The 15,113-nt window shown below is 43.2% G+C and overlaps 1 protein-coding gene and 1 long non-coding RNA gene across 3 annotated transcripts in view; one reads left to right on the forward strand and one right to left on the reverse strand.

Moving 5' to 3' along the window:
• RAPGEF5 (Rap guanine nucleotide exchange factor 5) overlaps positions 1–13,188 on the forward strand; it is a 227,159-nt gene extending 213,971 nt beyond the window's left edge. For both annotated transcript variants that reach the window (XM_031940640.1, XM_031940641.1), the window contains 2 exons: positions 5,122–5,176; positions 8,510–13,188. In XM_031940640.1, the coding sequence (XP_031796500.1) occupies positions 5,122–5,176; positions 8,510–8,628 (174 nt within the window). In that variant the 3' untranslated portion in view covers positions 8,629–13,188. The remainder of the gene's footprint in view (positions 1–5,121; positions 5,177–8,509) is intronic.
• LOC116419614 lies at positions 3,188–5,128 on the reverse strand. Its single transcript, XR_004229865.1, has 2 exons — positions 4,101–5,128; positions 3,188–3,443 (listed from the first exon to the last, which is right to left on the reverse strand). It is a non-coding gene; the product is annotated as an uncharacterized LOC116419614 (long non-coding RNA).
• Positions 13,189–15,113: the final 1,925 nt, after the last annotated feature.

Below are 15,113 nucleotides of genomic sequence, written 5' to 3' on the forward strand. Positions count from 1 at the left end.
TTCAGGCTGTGGAGTTCTTTCTCATTCAGTACCTGGCGATTCCCAGGACCTGGGCCCCAGATTTCCTGGGTCATTTGATTAAAAACACATTTAGCCTCAGATCTACCCTATGATAGCCTAGTAACATTAGGGTGGCTTTTGATTTGTAAAGGATGGAATCACTGTGATTTAGTTTTGTTATAACTGGACTAGAAATAAAATGGTAAATCCTTGGGGGGTGGGATAGAAAAATGTACATTCACTGCTTTGTGAACCTCCCTGTACACCTTCCCCCAAAGCCCCTAACAACTAAACTGATCCTTAGAGCATTTCTGTAGCTCCCACAAGGGAATCTCACGTCACTTTCTGGGGAGAACTAGCATTTTCTGCACCGCTGTTATGGCGAGACTTAGGGAAAGGAAGGGACCAAGGTTCTCCCTTCCTCTTATGGGGAAACTGGATTGTGTCTGTCAGTGAAGCCTAGGGAGTTTCATTCATTCATTCAATTCACATTTGTAAAGCACCTCCTATGTGTAAGATGTTAGAGATATAACAATCTTTTAACACCCAAATCAGCACATCTCTTGTGATGTATTTTCAAGATTAGTCTTCCAGAGTACTCAGGTCCATCCTTAGTTCTTAAAACAAATCAGGAAATGGCCTGGTCTGGACAGCGAATGCCTTCTCTCAGTTCCCAAAGTGACTTGGGATCCTCTAAGTCTTAAAAGGAGGCGGGTCCGGGCTTCCAGTATTGGTGACAAGAACCAGCGTGGTAGGGGATAGGACGCTGCCCCTGGGATCAGGAACATGTGGCTTCAAACCCTGCCTCAGGCACTTGGTGTGATGGGAACCTGAGCAAGACTAGGCTTAGTAATGGAATTTCTGAGGCTTTTCTCAGGATCGGTGTCTCCAAGACCCAGGACATAGATTCTTTTTTCTTCAGAAAGAGATCAAGACTCTCAAAAGCTTTTTTCTTGTTTTTTCAAGAGAGAAATGGGAGATTTGGTATGAAATGCTTTTATGCCATTTGCCTTATAAGGTGCCATCTACATAACAACTCTCATTTCTGAACAGCAAAAGTTCTTAATGATGGATCCCCAGGAGGATCAGGGGAAAAACAACCTCGTCATTAGATTTTCAACAATCTCTGATTGAAATGTAGCATTTCCTTCGATTATTCAAAAATAGGATTCTGAGAAGGGACCCATCGGCTTTCCCTGATGACCAAAGGAATCCACAACACAGACAGAGGCTGTGAATCCACAGCCAAGAGTTTGGGGTTCTCATTAGCCTACCCTCACTACTCTCTAAGGAATGTAGCATGCTTACTTTTTGGGGGTCCGTGTCTTCTTGAGGAGCTCCCAGTATGGAAGCTCCCTCCTCTGGCATACATCAGCCACTCACCTGTAACATATAGATGTAGAGAGTTTCCTAGGGTTCAGGCTGTGGAGTTCTTTCTCATTCAGTACCTGGCGATTCCCAGGACCTGGGCCCCAGATTTCCTGGGTCATTTGATTAAAAACACATTTAGCCTCAGATCTACCCTATGATAGCCTAGTAACATTAGGGTGGCTTTTGATTTGTAAAGGATGGAATCACTGTGATTTAGTTTTGTTATAACTGGACTAGAAATAAAATGGTAAATCTTTGGGGGGTGGGATAGAAAAATGTACATTCACTGCTTTGTGAACCTCCCTGTTCACAAAGACTCAGGCTCTTCTGACTCCAGGGCCTGCCCCTCTATCCCACATATTCCATAGTTATTATCTCCATTTTACAAATGAGGAAACTGAGGCAGAGTGAGTCAGGTGGCTTCCCCATAGTAATAAGCTTCAGAGCCTAGATTCAAAGCTGTGCCCAACTCTCTTTCCACTTGGTTGAATCCCTCCCAGTATTTGTCCACAAACAGGCTTGAGTTTTTCCTTTGCTTTCTGCTTATCACATAGTCTCTCAGAAAGCCATGTCATAAAACAAATATATTTTTCCAGTGGTATAATGCGATAATTAGACATTACATTAATAACCCAGCCTTCGCCTCAGCTAAATCATAGGTACAATCAACAGGGTGTCATAAAAACCAAGCTTCCAAGAGGCATTTCAAACACAAAATTATGCTTCCACTCTTTCAGATGAGTGAGCGTCAGACCTGCGCACATGGATTCTCTCTGGAGTCCTGGGACGCTCTAAGGAGCAAGGAGAAACACTTGCAAAACTCCACCATAAATTTCACTTAGCCAATGCAAGCAGGCTCTTACTCAGCAGCTTGTATTCTAAAGCGAACGTTCAACATTTTACAATAGTCGTGCCTGCCTTAAATTTCTGAGAAGTCGATTTGTTTAGACCAGGGCTCCAAAAAATAAAAATATTTTTAAAAGAGTTATCCCAATGAGTTTGAAAACAAAAAAAAATTCTCTTATTAACTCTCCACATGGCAAGAAGAGACCTTTAAACTCCTCCTCTCATCTTGCACAACAGCAACATTATGTGACGATGAACTTTGATAGACTTTGCTTTTCTCAGCGTCTAAGACAACTCCAAAAGACTCGTCTGGAGAATGCTATCCACGTTCAGAGAAAAAAAATTAAGGAAGTCCAAATGCAGATTTTTCACTTTTTTTGTTTTTTTCTTCCTCGTGGGTTTTCCCTTCTCATTCTTCTTTCACCACATGAAATGTTTAATACAATTATACATGTAAAACCTACCTCAGATTGCTTGCTGTCTTGGGGGGAGGGAGTAGGGAACGATGGGAGTTAAAAATTCATAAAAGATAACCACCTTTACTTGTATTTGGAAAAGCAAAATCCTACCAAGGGGGGGGAAATAAAATCTTTCTCTCTAGCTGACCCTCTTCTCTCTTTTCCTCACCCTCCTTTTCCTTCCAATCCTTGCTCATCTTGTCTTCTTTTCCCTTCATGAAATCATTATTCCCTGACTTGGGAAGCAGAGACAAACTGCCCCTTCCTTGCTGAGCTCTATGTGAGTATTGTTCCCACTAACTCAAATTCCCTGCTTATTGCGAGTAAATCATCTTCCATTTATTATCGTCATTGCTGCTGTGAGTAAAGGACAATGTGCAGGGATTTCAAAGTTATGAGTGACTTTAACTTCAAAGAGCCCTGCCTTCAGACAGTTTTTTTTAAGGCCATGGCAGGTCTCAGCCGGCCATGGGGTCTTGAGTTAACATCACTCCCCAAAAAAAGACAGAAAGGATCTTCACAATTGAATTTATTAGTGCTTACTTTCCAGTTATGACTTTTCGCTCCAGCTTGAAGGTAACATATATACCCATAATTCTGCAGGTCTGTTCTAATGCCGCCTAGCAGATCGTTTGGGGGGCAGCCAGAATCACATAAGCCAGCACCTGAATTCAGATGCCTCGAAACTCTCGGGATTGGCCAGCTAGTTTTCTCTTTGCGCCAGGGACCCCTCTACTCCATTTGGTATTATGTCAGCATCCTTTATGTCTAAAATTAGAACTGAACTTATTAGATAATGAAAGTAGAACAAGGCTTTCTTTTTCCATTTCCTCCTCATTCCCCAATATTCAAAGCATCATCTTTCCTCATATCTTCTCCTTCTCTACCCTACTCCTTAAGGAAACCTCAAGATAGAAATCTGGATTCAGATTTCAGCACCTCAGACAGTGCTATACCATAGGGTAGTCCAAGATCAGCCTGGCGCCATAGCTAAAAAAAAAAAAAAAAAGAGGAAACCTTGCTTGGGAAAACCATTCAGTTGAAGGAAGAAAATTGAAAACTATATTCACAGATAGGAGTCAGGTCCAACTTCCTTTAGAAGCATAGTATAAACTATGGTTGGGCTTTCCTTCCATGATACTTTTCATTATTGATGAGCAAGAAACGAATAAATACATGTATAATTAAAATAACTAAAATAATGAAAACAATGACTCCCATCTCCACTCCTACCAACCAGTTCTCCTTAGTGATGAGAAATACTCTATAGGATTTCCCCTTTTTGTTTCTTCAGCCTTTTAAAGGATGAAATAGCCAGTAGGGCAAATCAAGAAACAAGTTCCTACCCTGCTTTTATCAGAAAGAAAGTGCTCCAGGACATGTATGTCTGGGTAATTAAAGTCATGTGTCACTACTATGTCATACCTGCTCATCTATTTCTTCTTTCTGTCCAGGTGGTCTGTAGCACACTCTGTTTATAGTCTTGTTTCTGTTTATCTCCACTGCTTTTTAATCCAAATGCTTTCCCTTACGCTTTATTTAGTCCCGTGTTTCCTAGATTTCTGCACCTGATTATATCTTCATAAGATATTTCTTGCTCCACTGACCATGAACTTTTACCACTGCGTTTCTTATGAATTAGCTATCATTTCTAGACTCCATTACAATTATGGGTCTCATTGCATTAAGTCTCAATGATGCTTAGGAAGTTAAATTTGCTTCTTTGCATATAAAGCTCTGGTTTGTCTTGCTTGCCAGCTAACTAGTGCCACTAGGATTTTGATTCCTGGTTCCTTTCTTAGAATTTATAGCCTGTGATCTTCTGGGTATTTTCCTATTACTCTTTCTGTGATTGTGATGGCATTTTATGACCTGCAAAAACCCAACTTCGTTTTGTCCATCCCCCTGCCTTTTCAGGAAGGCCTTTGAATCGACAATTTTCTGGATCCACAATTCTGCACTTGAGAGAAAAAAAACTGAGAAAAAATGGAAAAGGGGTTGTCAGTTAGGGAGTCAATATCGGGTTCACAAGACAGTAGGGAGCCCTATAGTCTCCTAAGAAGGGTCATGTGAAGCAAGTGGCTTTGGAGGGTTCTTCTGGTAACTCTGGGCTGACTGGCTGGTGCTGGAGGGAGGTACGTTCTGATGCTTTTCATTGCTGAGATCCTAGGATTCTCTAAAAATGAGGGAGGGGCAGTCAGTGAGCCAGGAGGCTGTTCCCGTGGCACAGGAGGAAGCTCAAGGCTCAGCTCAGGTGCCCCCCGATGCTTCGTGCTCTCTGTAGCTCTCTCCTTTCCACTGGTGGAATTTTAACTCCTTGTCTGGGTGGTTTAGGTTGGTCACTTTCTCGCTGCTACCAGTCCAGGGCCGGCTATGTATCCGATGCTTGCTGGATTAGCCTGAGTATCTGGACCTTTGCTGACACGATTTTCCTTTGTTTCCTCAGCACATGATTGCAGATACCGTCCGGTCCTTGAGGCACTGCCGGAATAATCAGTTTGGTGAGTGATCCCAGTCCTAGCTGGCAGTGAAAGCAGGGTGTTGTCCAGGGTTCTGTGTGAGGGCATGACATGTGTATCTGGTGATGATGTGGAGCTTGGTCCCATTCAGACATTGTGAGGTAGGAAGAGGGGGTGGGGCACTCACCCGGCTCTATTTCCTCTTGCCCTTCTGCCCATTTCTTAGTCTTCCTGGCTGGTCGATTCTAATCAATAAAAGTATGTCCAGGCTCAGATTCCAGGATGCAAGTGAATTGACAGCCTACAGTGTTTGGATGCTGGCGGAATGGCAGCCCATCGGTACATAAAAACAAAACAAACACCGGACAGAGCCATTCTACTGGGCCCACAATTAAGACAAAGTGAATGGGCTGGAGTACATCGGAGACAATGGGCAGCACTTCCAGTGAATGATCCAAAGCTGTTTTCTGACCCAGAACCCATGAGTTTTTTTTAATATCTCTTCTAATGCCACATGAGATTCAAGGAACAATAGGATCTCCCCAGAATCCAATTTGCAAATGACTCCAAGGGCACTGGAGAGATATATAGGATGGGATGGGTGGACATATATTAGCAACAGCTTACATGCAAAAGAAGCAGAAAAGCATCCTCAGAGCCTTGCATGATGGGAAAAGGAGATGGCACGGTCGTGGAGCAAATGTGTGGATGACAGATGGACAGCAGTGGTAACCACTGAGAGAGACAAGCCACTAGCCAACCACTCAGGCTGGCAACAATCATTCATTAAGTGATTTCTGTGTGCCAGGCACTGTGCTAATTGCATCCTGGGGAGACCCTTTAAGGTTTACAGAGACTCATGAACGAGAAAAGCGGAGGAGAACAGGTGGAGGGTCCTGAGGGAATATGTGTCTCCATGGATGGGATTATGGACCCATTAAAATACCAAAGGGTTAGTGAAAGAAAGTACCCTGGGTGGTAAACTGTGCTGTGGGAGCTCAGACTCCCGCAAGGAAGTAACTGAAAAACAACCAAAAAAGCAAAATGTCGAGTCTTTTCTCATGGTGGCATGTTTTGCTGAGCTGTCCTCCCTCCTCGAATACATTGCTTCCTTCAGAATCACCCTTAGAAATCCTGACAGCGAGGCTATTGGGCTTGGGGGTAGGAAAATCCGAGCTTGATCCCCCAGCTGCTTCCCAGCAGTGTGGCCGGAGTCCTTTTGATATGTGTGTGTATATAATACACGCGTGTGTTTGTGTGTGTAGATATGCATGTGTGTCTGCACATGGGTGTAGTTATAGAGAGAGAGCATAGATCCTCCTCCCTGTTCCCCTCCCCTGCTCCTGCTTGGTTTATGTGGGGCTGTTATTGCCAAAGAATCTGAAGGTGGGAGCGCTGGCTCTGCTTCCAGACCCGCCCCTCAGTACCCGTGTGACTCTGGGCAATTCCCTTGCCCTTCCTGAGCCACACGAAGGACCTTCACCCCAGTCTGCCACTGGATGGCACCTCAAAGAGCTCGCTGCGCTCTCCATTATCCTCGTGTGCAAAACAGGGATTTATTAGCTCATGGGTTTCTAACCTTTTTTTTTAACCAACTGATGAAACCCACGGACCTTTCTGAAGAGCGTGGCTTTAAGATCCACCAAACAAAATACTAGGATTACCAAGGAAGTCAATTCTATTGAAATACATGTATCAAAACGATAATCAAAACCCCCGAAGGCGCAGACCCTATCTTATGAAGCCCTGGCTGGCTGGTCTCCCCTATCTCTCCCATCTCTAATCCTATTGTGGTTATTTACATATGTAGTGTGTGTGTGTGTGTGTGCAAGTGCAGGTAGTTTCATAGGGAGCATCAGCTCTGTGTCAGATAATGCACCGGGTACTTGGGGATTCAGAGACCAGGCTAAAATAATAGCCCCCCTCCCAGAGCTAACATTAGCATTCAGAATATCAAATTTGGTTTTGTGGTAATTATTGCCATTATAATTCCATGTTTTTCACCAGCGTTTTATCAGACAATCGAGTGGCCCGGATTACATGAATGTAATCGCCACGGTAACGCTTGGTTCTACTCTGAAATTGACATTTTAGAAGCAGCTCATGCAAATATTCCCAAAGGACCGACTCCCCCGCCCCCAGCTAAATTCATGTGGATGGGAAGCAAATTTACTGAATATTTATTAGCGTATGATAGGCAGGCTTCTTTTCTATTAGGCTTAGTTATTTAGTCTTTAACAAGAGAGATTTTTTTTTCTCTTTGGCTATTTGAATCTGACTAAAGGGACTATGGGAAAAAAAGGCAGAAGGAAATTAAACATGATACATGGTTGGCCAGAAGCCCCCACTTATAAATGCAGCACACCAGCCTCGGATGTCTCCGAGGGTTAGGAAATAATAACGAAATTCTCTTTTTTGCGTCGTATTTCCTTCCTTTAAGTCTAGGAAGAAAATCTACAAACTCGATCCAGACGTTTGCTTCATTTGACAGTAATTTCACTATTTGCTATTGTCAAAACAAGAGGGACTGTGAATCGTTTTCATTCCATTAGTCCTTTTTGTTGTTGTTCCCATGAAGTTTTGTTCCCAACAAAGACAAGAATTAGAAGGCATTTGTGAACTCCAAGCCCCAAATTGTTTCCTCCCCAACATCACTCTTACAACACTCCTTTTGTCAAATGAGATTATTTACACCAACAGAATGGGACTAGCATTAAATAACAATAATAATAATAATAATTTCCAGGTTCCAGCTGGCCAAAGCCTCACCCAGATAACTCACGCTGGCTTTCCTTTTCTGGAAGGGCAATACTCACTCCTCAGACCTAAGCTTCTCCCTTCTCCCGCTCAGTTCCATCTTCCTCATTGTCAGTGTGCAGGCCAGACCAGGACCATGGACATCTCCATATCTAGATAGCGACATAATACATGTATATAATACATATGATTGTATCTACTTTTTATAGGTTATTAACATATGATCACTGCACGGTATACAAATAAAATATTGATATAACATCTATTAACAATAATAAATATATTATTATATATTATAATAATAAATATATTACAGCAATAATACTATCTACATATGTGAGAATGAATATGTACATGGGCAGGCTGGGCTTAGGCAACAGGAGAGAGAGCAAATCCAGTGCAGGACTTGGAGGCAGGAAGACCCAAGTTCAAATCCTGCCTTAGACATTTACAGGTTGGGTGATGCTGGGAGAGTTCCCCTCCCTGCATCTGTCCCAGTTTCCTTTTACGTGGAATGAGAGGATTGGAGGGATTGAGCTCCAAAGTCGCCCATCGCCCAGAGGGTTCTGAAGCTCCGGGAATACTGATCGTTCTTTCTTTCTTTTCCTTCGACATTAGGAGGTGAAGTGTCTCCCAAGGAGCACCAGGAGCTCAGGTCCTACGTGCATCACCTGCACGTCATCGACAACCAGCAGGTGCTGTTTGAGCTTTCCCACCGGATCGAGCCGCGGGCGTGAGCGCGCCCCTGCCACGCCAGCCCGGCGGGCAGACCCTGGGCACTCTGGGTTACGGGAATGTCGATGCCAAGCATGTGGCTTTCCTCCTGAAAACGGATTTGCTGAGTTTTATCAGTCACTCCCAAGGCGCCTGTGAGCGATGCCGGGCAGCGTGAGAAGGTGCCGGCCTTTGGATGGGAGGGGGCGCCGGGCTCTCCCCGGACAGCTGGAACTGGAGAGGAAGGGGAAGCAGCAGCCGGCAGGACCCCTGTCTTCTTCTCACTTTAATTTGGATGCCAGAGTTAATAGCATCATTCGCCATGCCGTGTCATGTCCTGTTAGGACAAATCATTTCAAGCAGAAAGCCCAGGACCCGGAGAGGGAGAGGATTTCCCAGATCCCTTGGAATCTACTTCTCAGCAGATCCCACTGCACTGCGTGAGAGGCAGCCCTGGGTCAGACCCAGAGACCCCACCTCAAGGACCTGGGCTCAAGCCCCATCATCGACGCATCCCGGCCGTGAGATCCTGAGCAAATCCCTTCCCTTCCTAGGTGAAAACAAGATGGAAATCTGCATTGTTGCCCAGAGTCCCCACACTGGTCTGGCCAAGAAAATTGGCTTTTTTCTAAGACCTTGAAAAAAGTCCCATCATTTGCCCCTTTTCCAACTTAGTTGTGGTTTCTCCAAGAGAATAGCCATGAAACCACACGTGAGAATACACGTAAACATTAAGGCAAACGTGGGAAGAGTCATCCCCACCTTTTCTGCTTATGTTCTGAAGCTTGCATTTTCCAGATCTCCACTTTTTTTTTAAGCCACGATCGTATAAAGATTCACACTTAGGAATGAAATTATTTTCTGCACAGCTGGCTAATTTAATGAAAATTATTTGGGCCAATTAGGCAAATTATGCCAAATTGCATCTCCCATAAGGGCAGCATTGTTAATGACTGCCTTAAAAAACCTGCACTCAGTATAATTTCTGAGGATTTTTTTCCACACATCTAAATGAAACCTGACCCACTCTTGCGTGATTTCTTGTGAGATCTTTGAAAGGCACCAGCCACCTAGGAATTAAGAAGAGCTGAATTCTCGTCCCAGCCACTGTCATTTGCACACTCTGGGACCTGGGAATAATTTCCTTGCCTGCAATATGAAACTTTACTGTTCCCATCCAGAACAGTATGGGGAGGAGATAGAGGGAAGGTGAGCTCTTCTCAGTGGGAGAGTTGATATGATTTCAGCAGGTGAAAACAAATTTAAATTTTCACTGAAATGAACATGCTCCCTCGTGTTTAGTTGAATTATCATCACTTCCCAAAGATAATGAAAACACCATCTCCAAATGGGAAAGGCCACTGAGGCCCATTTGGCCCAAACTCTGGGTCTAAGCAGGAATTCTCTCTCTCATTCATCTTGATTTTAATAAATCAATTCCAACTCATTTTCACTTTCTATGATTCCTATGGCAGGTTTGCAAAGGGCACAATTTTATGTATTATTAGTTCCATTTTCCATGTATTCCTATTTAGCGAACACAATGTTGGGTTCAAATCCTGCCATTTTGGGTCTTTGGACAAGTCGTTAGCCTATATGTGCCTGAGGTAACTCCCTGGGCCTTATCTATAGAGATGGATTGCAGTTTGTATCTTTGGAGGGCATTTCCACCCTAGGAAAGCTCTATGCTGAGATCACAAACCCTTTGGTTATTTGTGTATCCGTCCTTAATAAGGTTTTCAAACTACCTTCCTCCTCATAATCCGTGTGCCCTCAAGCAACACTTTGTTTTCAATTCATTAAAATCTTATTCATCTTCATTGTCAGAAATAAATGAAATATTTTAAATAACATTATTATAGCCCTGTTTCCTGGGGCTCAGCAAATACATGTCTGTCTGTGACTGTACACAAAAATGCACAGACACTTGTACAAATACACCTGTGGGTATATATGAATAATATAGAACACCTTATATAACATGTACTTTATAGAGAATATATGAGAGAGAGAAATCCATGCCACTAGATATGGGGGGAAAATATTGGTAGGCCTTTAAGAGAATGGATTTGTTCTGGTGTGCACATTTTCATCTTGGTCTGAAACCATTCATAGTCACAGATGGGAGGCCACGGTGACCCACTCCTCACAAAATCTGCAGGGGATGCTCATGAGTAGGGGGCTGCTCGAGGGGTACAGTGGGACCAGGAGAGAGCCATTTCATAGCACAGCCTCAAGAAAAATGATCTTGGTGAGTCAACACTTCCTTTATTTTTTTTTCTGGGAAGTATAGCTTACTTTAGGCAACTTTGTTTGAATTTTTATGACCAGAGGGAAAAAAAGCGGTAAATATGACTAACTCGCATGTGGAAGGTGAGCAAAGCAAGCCAGGTTTTTTAACCCTAAAACTCTACATTTTGCTAATTAAAAGTATAGATTTCCTCTCTTTCAGCCATAACCCTCCCTTTAGTGAAGAGTTTTTTCTGGAGAATTCTGAGCCACGACCCTGAGGGCCGAGGGCTCCTGAGGTATGGCACCATGGCCAGCTCCAGCGTGTTGAGGTCTTAATTGAAATGCCTTTTCTGAGCACGTCATCTAGTGTGATGGGGGAAAGGATGTAGTCAATGGGAAGAGGCAATTTGCTGGGGAAGAGAACCAATCCCAGGCATCCTTTACTTTGTCCAGGCCCTCCTCTAGGTCAGCTGGGAGTGACCCAACACAAAGACAATAAGGTATTTCTCACCTTTATCCTCCAGATTCTTTTCTGATCTCTAACTCTTACTTAAGGGACTGAACAGACTAAAAGATCAATAGGTTCACAGAGCTGCTTGGATAACAGCTACATCCCAAGAACAAAAACGGAGGTCCAGCTCGATATCCCAGAACTTTCTAATAATTTGAGCCACCCAACAGCCCCCCAGTTTCCCATTCTGAGCAAGTCATGTTCTCTCTCTGGGTCTTGGCTCCGAACCAGCCTTTTGTAAAGTTCTTAAGTTCCAGGGAAGGGGGTTGCTCCAGAGTCCTAGTTCACAGCCATTAAGGAGCCTTCAAGTAACGAGCAGATGGCCATCTGCTATGGAAGGGATTCCAAACCCAGTGGGAATTGTGACCAAGATCTGAGATTCTGGGATCTCTTCTGCAGTCTCATGAAATCATTCCTGACTCAGAAATTCTCCGGGGATCTTTACCAGCTCGAACTTGGGCCTTTCCCAGTGGACCCTCCCTATCACGGTAGAACTTCTACAAGTGTGTCCCCAGGTACCCGGCTTTCCAATAAATCGGGCTGTGTCAGGAGGGAGTCCGGCCCAGGACACCGAGCACGGACCCCCGTGAGTAAACAACACACAAGCACTTCCTTCTCTTCACAGGCAGACTGAAGACTCAGCTGTTACTTGCCATACTGTAGTCACCAAGCCTTCTAGAGCTGACTTTTAGGAACAAATTTTCAAGGCTAAATATCATACGGTGGCTATTTGGAATCTCTTCCCTGAAAACTGGACTCACAGGGATACCATTTTCTCCATCATAACTTAAGCAGGAAAAGCCACATTCAAGTCCAGAGGGAAAAGAGTAGCCATCTTGCACTGATGGTTTTGTTAAAAAAACTGAAAGGTGCGTGGAAGGAGGGCTGCGATTGCTCAGAGTTTCTGCCCAGATCACCAGATGTGGGAAGTGTCCATCCATCGGCGAGCATTTCAATTGTCACCAGATGTTGTAAATTGAAATCTTGGTCTTTTGAAATTGCACAATAGATTGTGTGTGTGTGTGTGTGTGTGTGTGTGTGTGAGAGAGAGAGAGAGAGAGAGAGAGAGAGAGAGAGAGAGAGAGAGAGAGAGGGAGGAGAAAGTGATTGGCCAAAGTGATTCAAATTAAAAGGCTAAGAACACCCAAGTTCCTGTGCCATTATCTGAGAGGGGTTTGTTATAACAACTTTAGATGCTTTTACAACATGTCCTTAGAATTTCAGCTCACATTTAGTCAGTGAGCAGTGTGCTTAAAACCAGTGGCCAAAAAAAAAGTTTAAAAAATTGCCAAAAAAATCAAGAAAAAAAAAACTGTTCAAAACCAAGCTGTATATACTTAACCTTTTTTTTTTTTTAGCAGAGTATTATTTATTTGCATAGTCTATTTATTGTATTGGGATGACACTGTTGTTGTACCAAGATGAAATCCATGACCCCAAGCAAGAAATCTTGCCTTGGTTGGTTATCTTTAATTGGGACTGCTATTAACACTGTTGACTTGCATTAACAATAAAAAGATAGAAACCCCGCAATCAGGGATGTCTACCGAACTTCTCAGGGACTACAGTCAGTAGTTATCCACTCTCCGAAGCACTGGTAGATATGAAACAGTTTGTTGATTTACCAGAATCCTTAGTGACAGTGTTCCCCTTCCTCTCCCCTGCTTGTGGGCTCTGTACATATGGTAGTGTTGCATATTTATGAAAGCTAGTGAGCAATAATTTATATGTAAAAATGGCCAAGCAATATAAGATTAAAATCTGTATAAGTGACTGTGACCTTAGATGGTATTTTTGAGTGTTTTTTAACTGCTTTCCAAAATATATGACTATTAAAGACTCACGGATTCGTTTCTTTCTTATTCCCAGTCGCCGGGGCTGTGTATCAAATCCTACTTTGCTTTGCCTCGGGAGGGGGGACAGCACTTTAACACGAGCCTTAGTGAAAAGAAACTTTTGATTGTCTCCTCATCCAAAAGATCCAGTTTTGAATAGTTACCACTTTGTCCTCAGGAGGACAGACTTAGAGGCACATGGTTACATATCCCTTCTAAGTGTATTTTTCACTTTTGGATATACCTACCTCCCCCCCCCCCCATGAGCCTTCTCTTTTAACAAAAAAGGGGATAACAGAATGACCAGCCCAACAAATTCACCCATCTAACACTATTCCACACCGATGTTCCCCCTCCCCATCTGTCCACTCAGGTTTGTTTCCTCTCTCTGGGACCAAGATTATTACAATTATTCTACATTTTGGCTCTGTTTTATGGTTCTTTTCCTTTATAGCATTTTAGTCATTGTGTATGTCATTCTTCCTTCTGTATTTTCTCATGTTTCCTAAGTCTTCCCACACTTCTCCGAATTGATTTCCTCCTTCTCTTCTTAAGTTACAATAGTGTTCCATTGTGTTTCTATACCACATTTTCTTTAGCCATGTTCAATCGATGGTTCTCCACTTTGTTTTCATTTCATTGTCACCTGTGTGGCTTTCCCTTCCCAGACCCTCATCTGTAGGGTGTAGATGCTGATCTAGGTGGTCTCTACAGGTTTCTTCCAACCATCTTAGGATAGCTGGGATTTTCCCTCTCCTAAATTTAGTCTGATTTTAAGCAAAAATCTTCCTAACAATTACATTTAACCCGGACTGAGATGCTTCGAGAGGTTGGGGTTCCCTTTTCCTAAAGGTTTTCAGTGATTTTCCAGCTGACCACTTGTAGAGTGTGTTAGGGTAGGAATTCCTTTCACATATGACCACGTATGACCACTGAGGTTCCTTACAATTTAACACCTCTCTGTTTCTGGGATTCTGAGAATCTGTGATCCCATGGTTAGCTTCCAAGCAAAACTTATAGTAAATGCAAGTCTTTGGGGGGGGGGGGCTCTATGTTAGAGGTCAGTTGTTGATTCATGGAGGTAAAGGCAGTTTCTATACCAGGAATCCCCCTACCAATAAAATCACAGGTTTGTCCCCCAAATATTCTACTGAATCTTTGAAATTGCCATTCATTCATTGAACTCATTCTGAAGATGAGGGGGATTGCTCATATATAAAGAGTACCCTATTTCCAATCAAAAAATTAACTACAAAATAGAATGTCCTATCCTTTTATTCTGGAAAACATCATGTCAGAGGGAGAGCTCAGTGAATGAATGTGAACCTTTTTCTAACACTTCCCTACCTCCAGAGAGATTTGTTCCCCTGTTCAGGACAGGAGAAAAAACAGAAATCATAACCCAGGGGAACAAACTGAAATTATAACCCCAGCCACCCTCAAAATTGGGGGGAAACAAGATACAGTGGATGGAGTCCAAATAAAAACGGGACTGTCCCCCAACACTCTCTCGCTTCAAGAGATGGATTGACTTGGGAAATGTGAGAGTCCTGACTGACATGGTCCTTTGCCAGAATAAGCACTCAAATATTTATTGAATGAATGAATGATTCCAATAAGATGATATTTAATAAGGTGAAATGTCAAGTCTTCTGCTTGAGTTCAAAAAACAGAAGTGTGGCAGGCTGCCAATTGGTCTGGGGGAGTTAGTGGACTACAAGTGGGAGATAAATCAACAGCATGAGATGCTCACCAAGGTGCATGAGTATGCTGTATTAAGCTGCATTAAGAGAGTCGTGATCACCAGAATTAGGGGGTCCCAGTAATGGGTAAAAACTGAAGAGGCATATGAGGAACACAGAGCTGCCCTAAGTGGGATTAGCTGCCTCCGGAAGTAGGGAAGTTCTCCTTTCTAGACATCATGAAATGA

Source organism: Sarcophilus harrisii, chromosome 5 (genome assembly GCF_902635505.1).
Source record: "Sarcophilus harrisii chromosome 5, mSarHar1.11, whole genome shotgun sequence".
NCBI classification, from domain to species: Eukaryota; Metazoa; Chordata; class Mammalia; order Dasyuromorphia; family Dasyuridae; genus Sarcophilus; species Sarcophilus harrisii.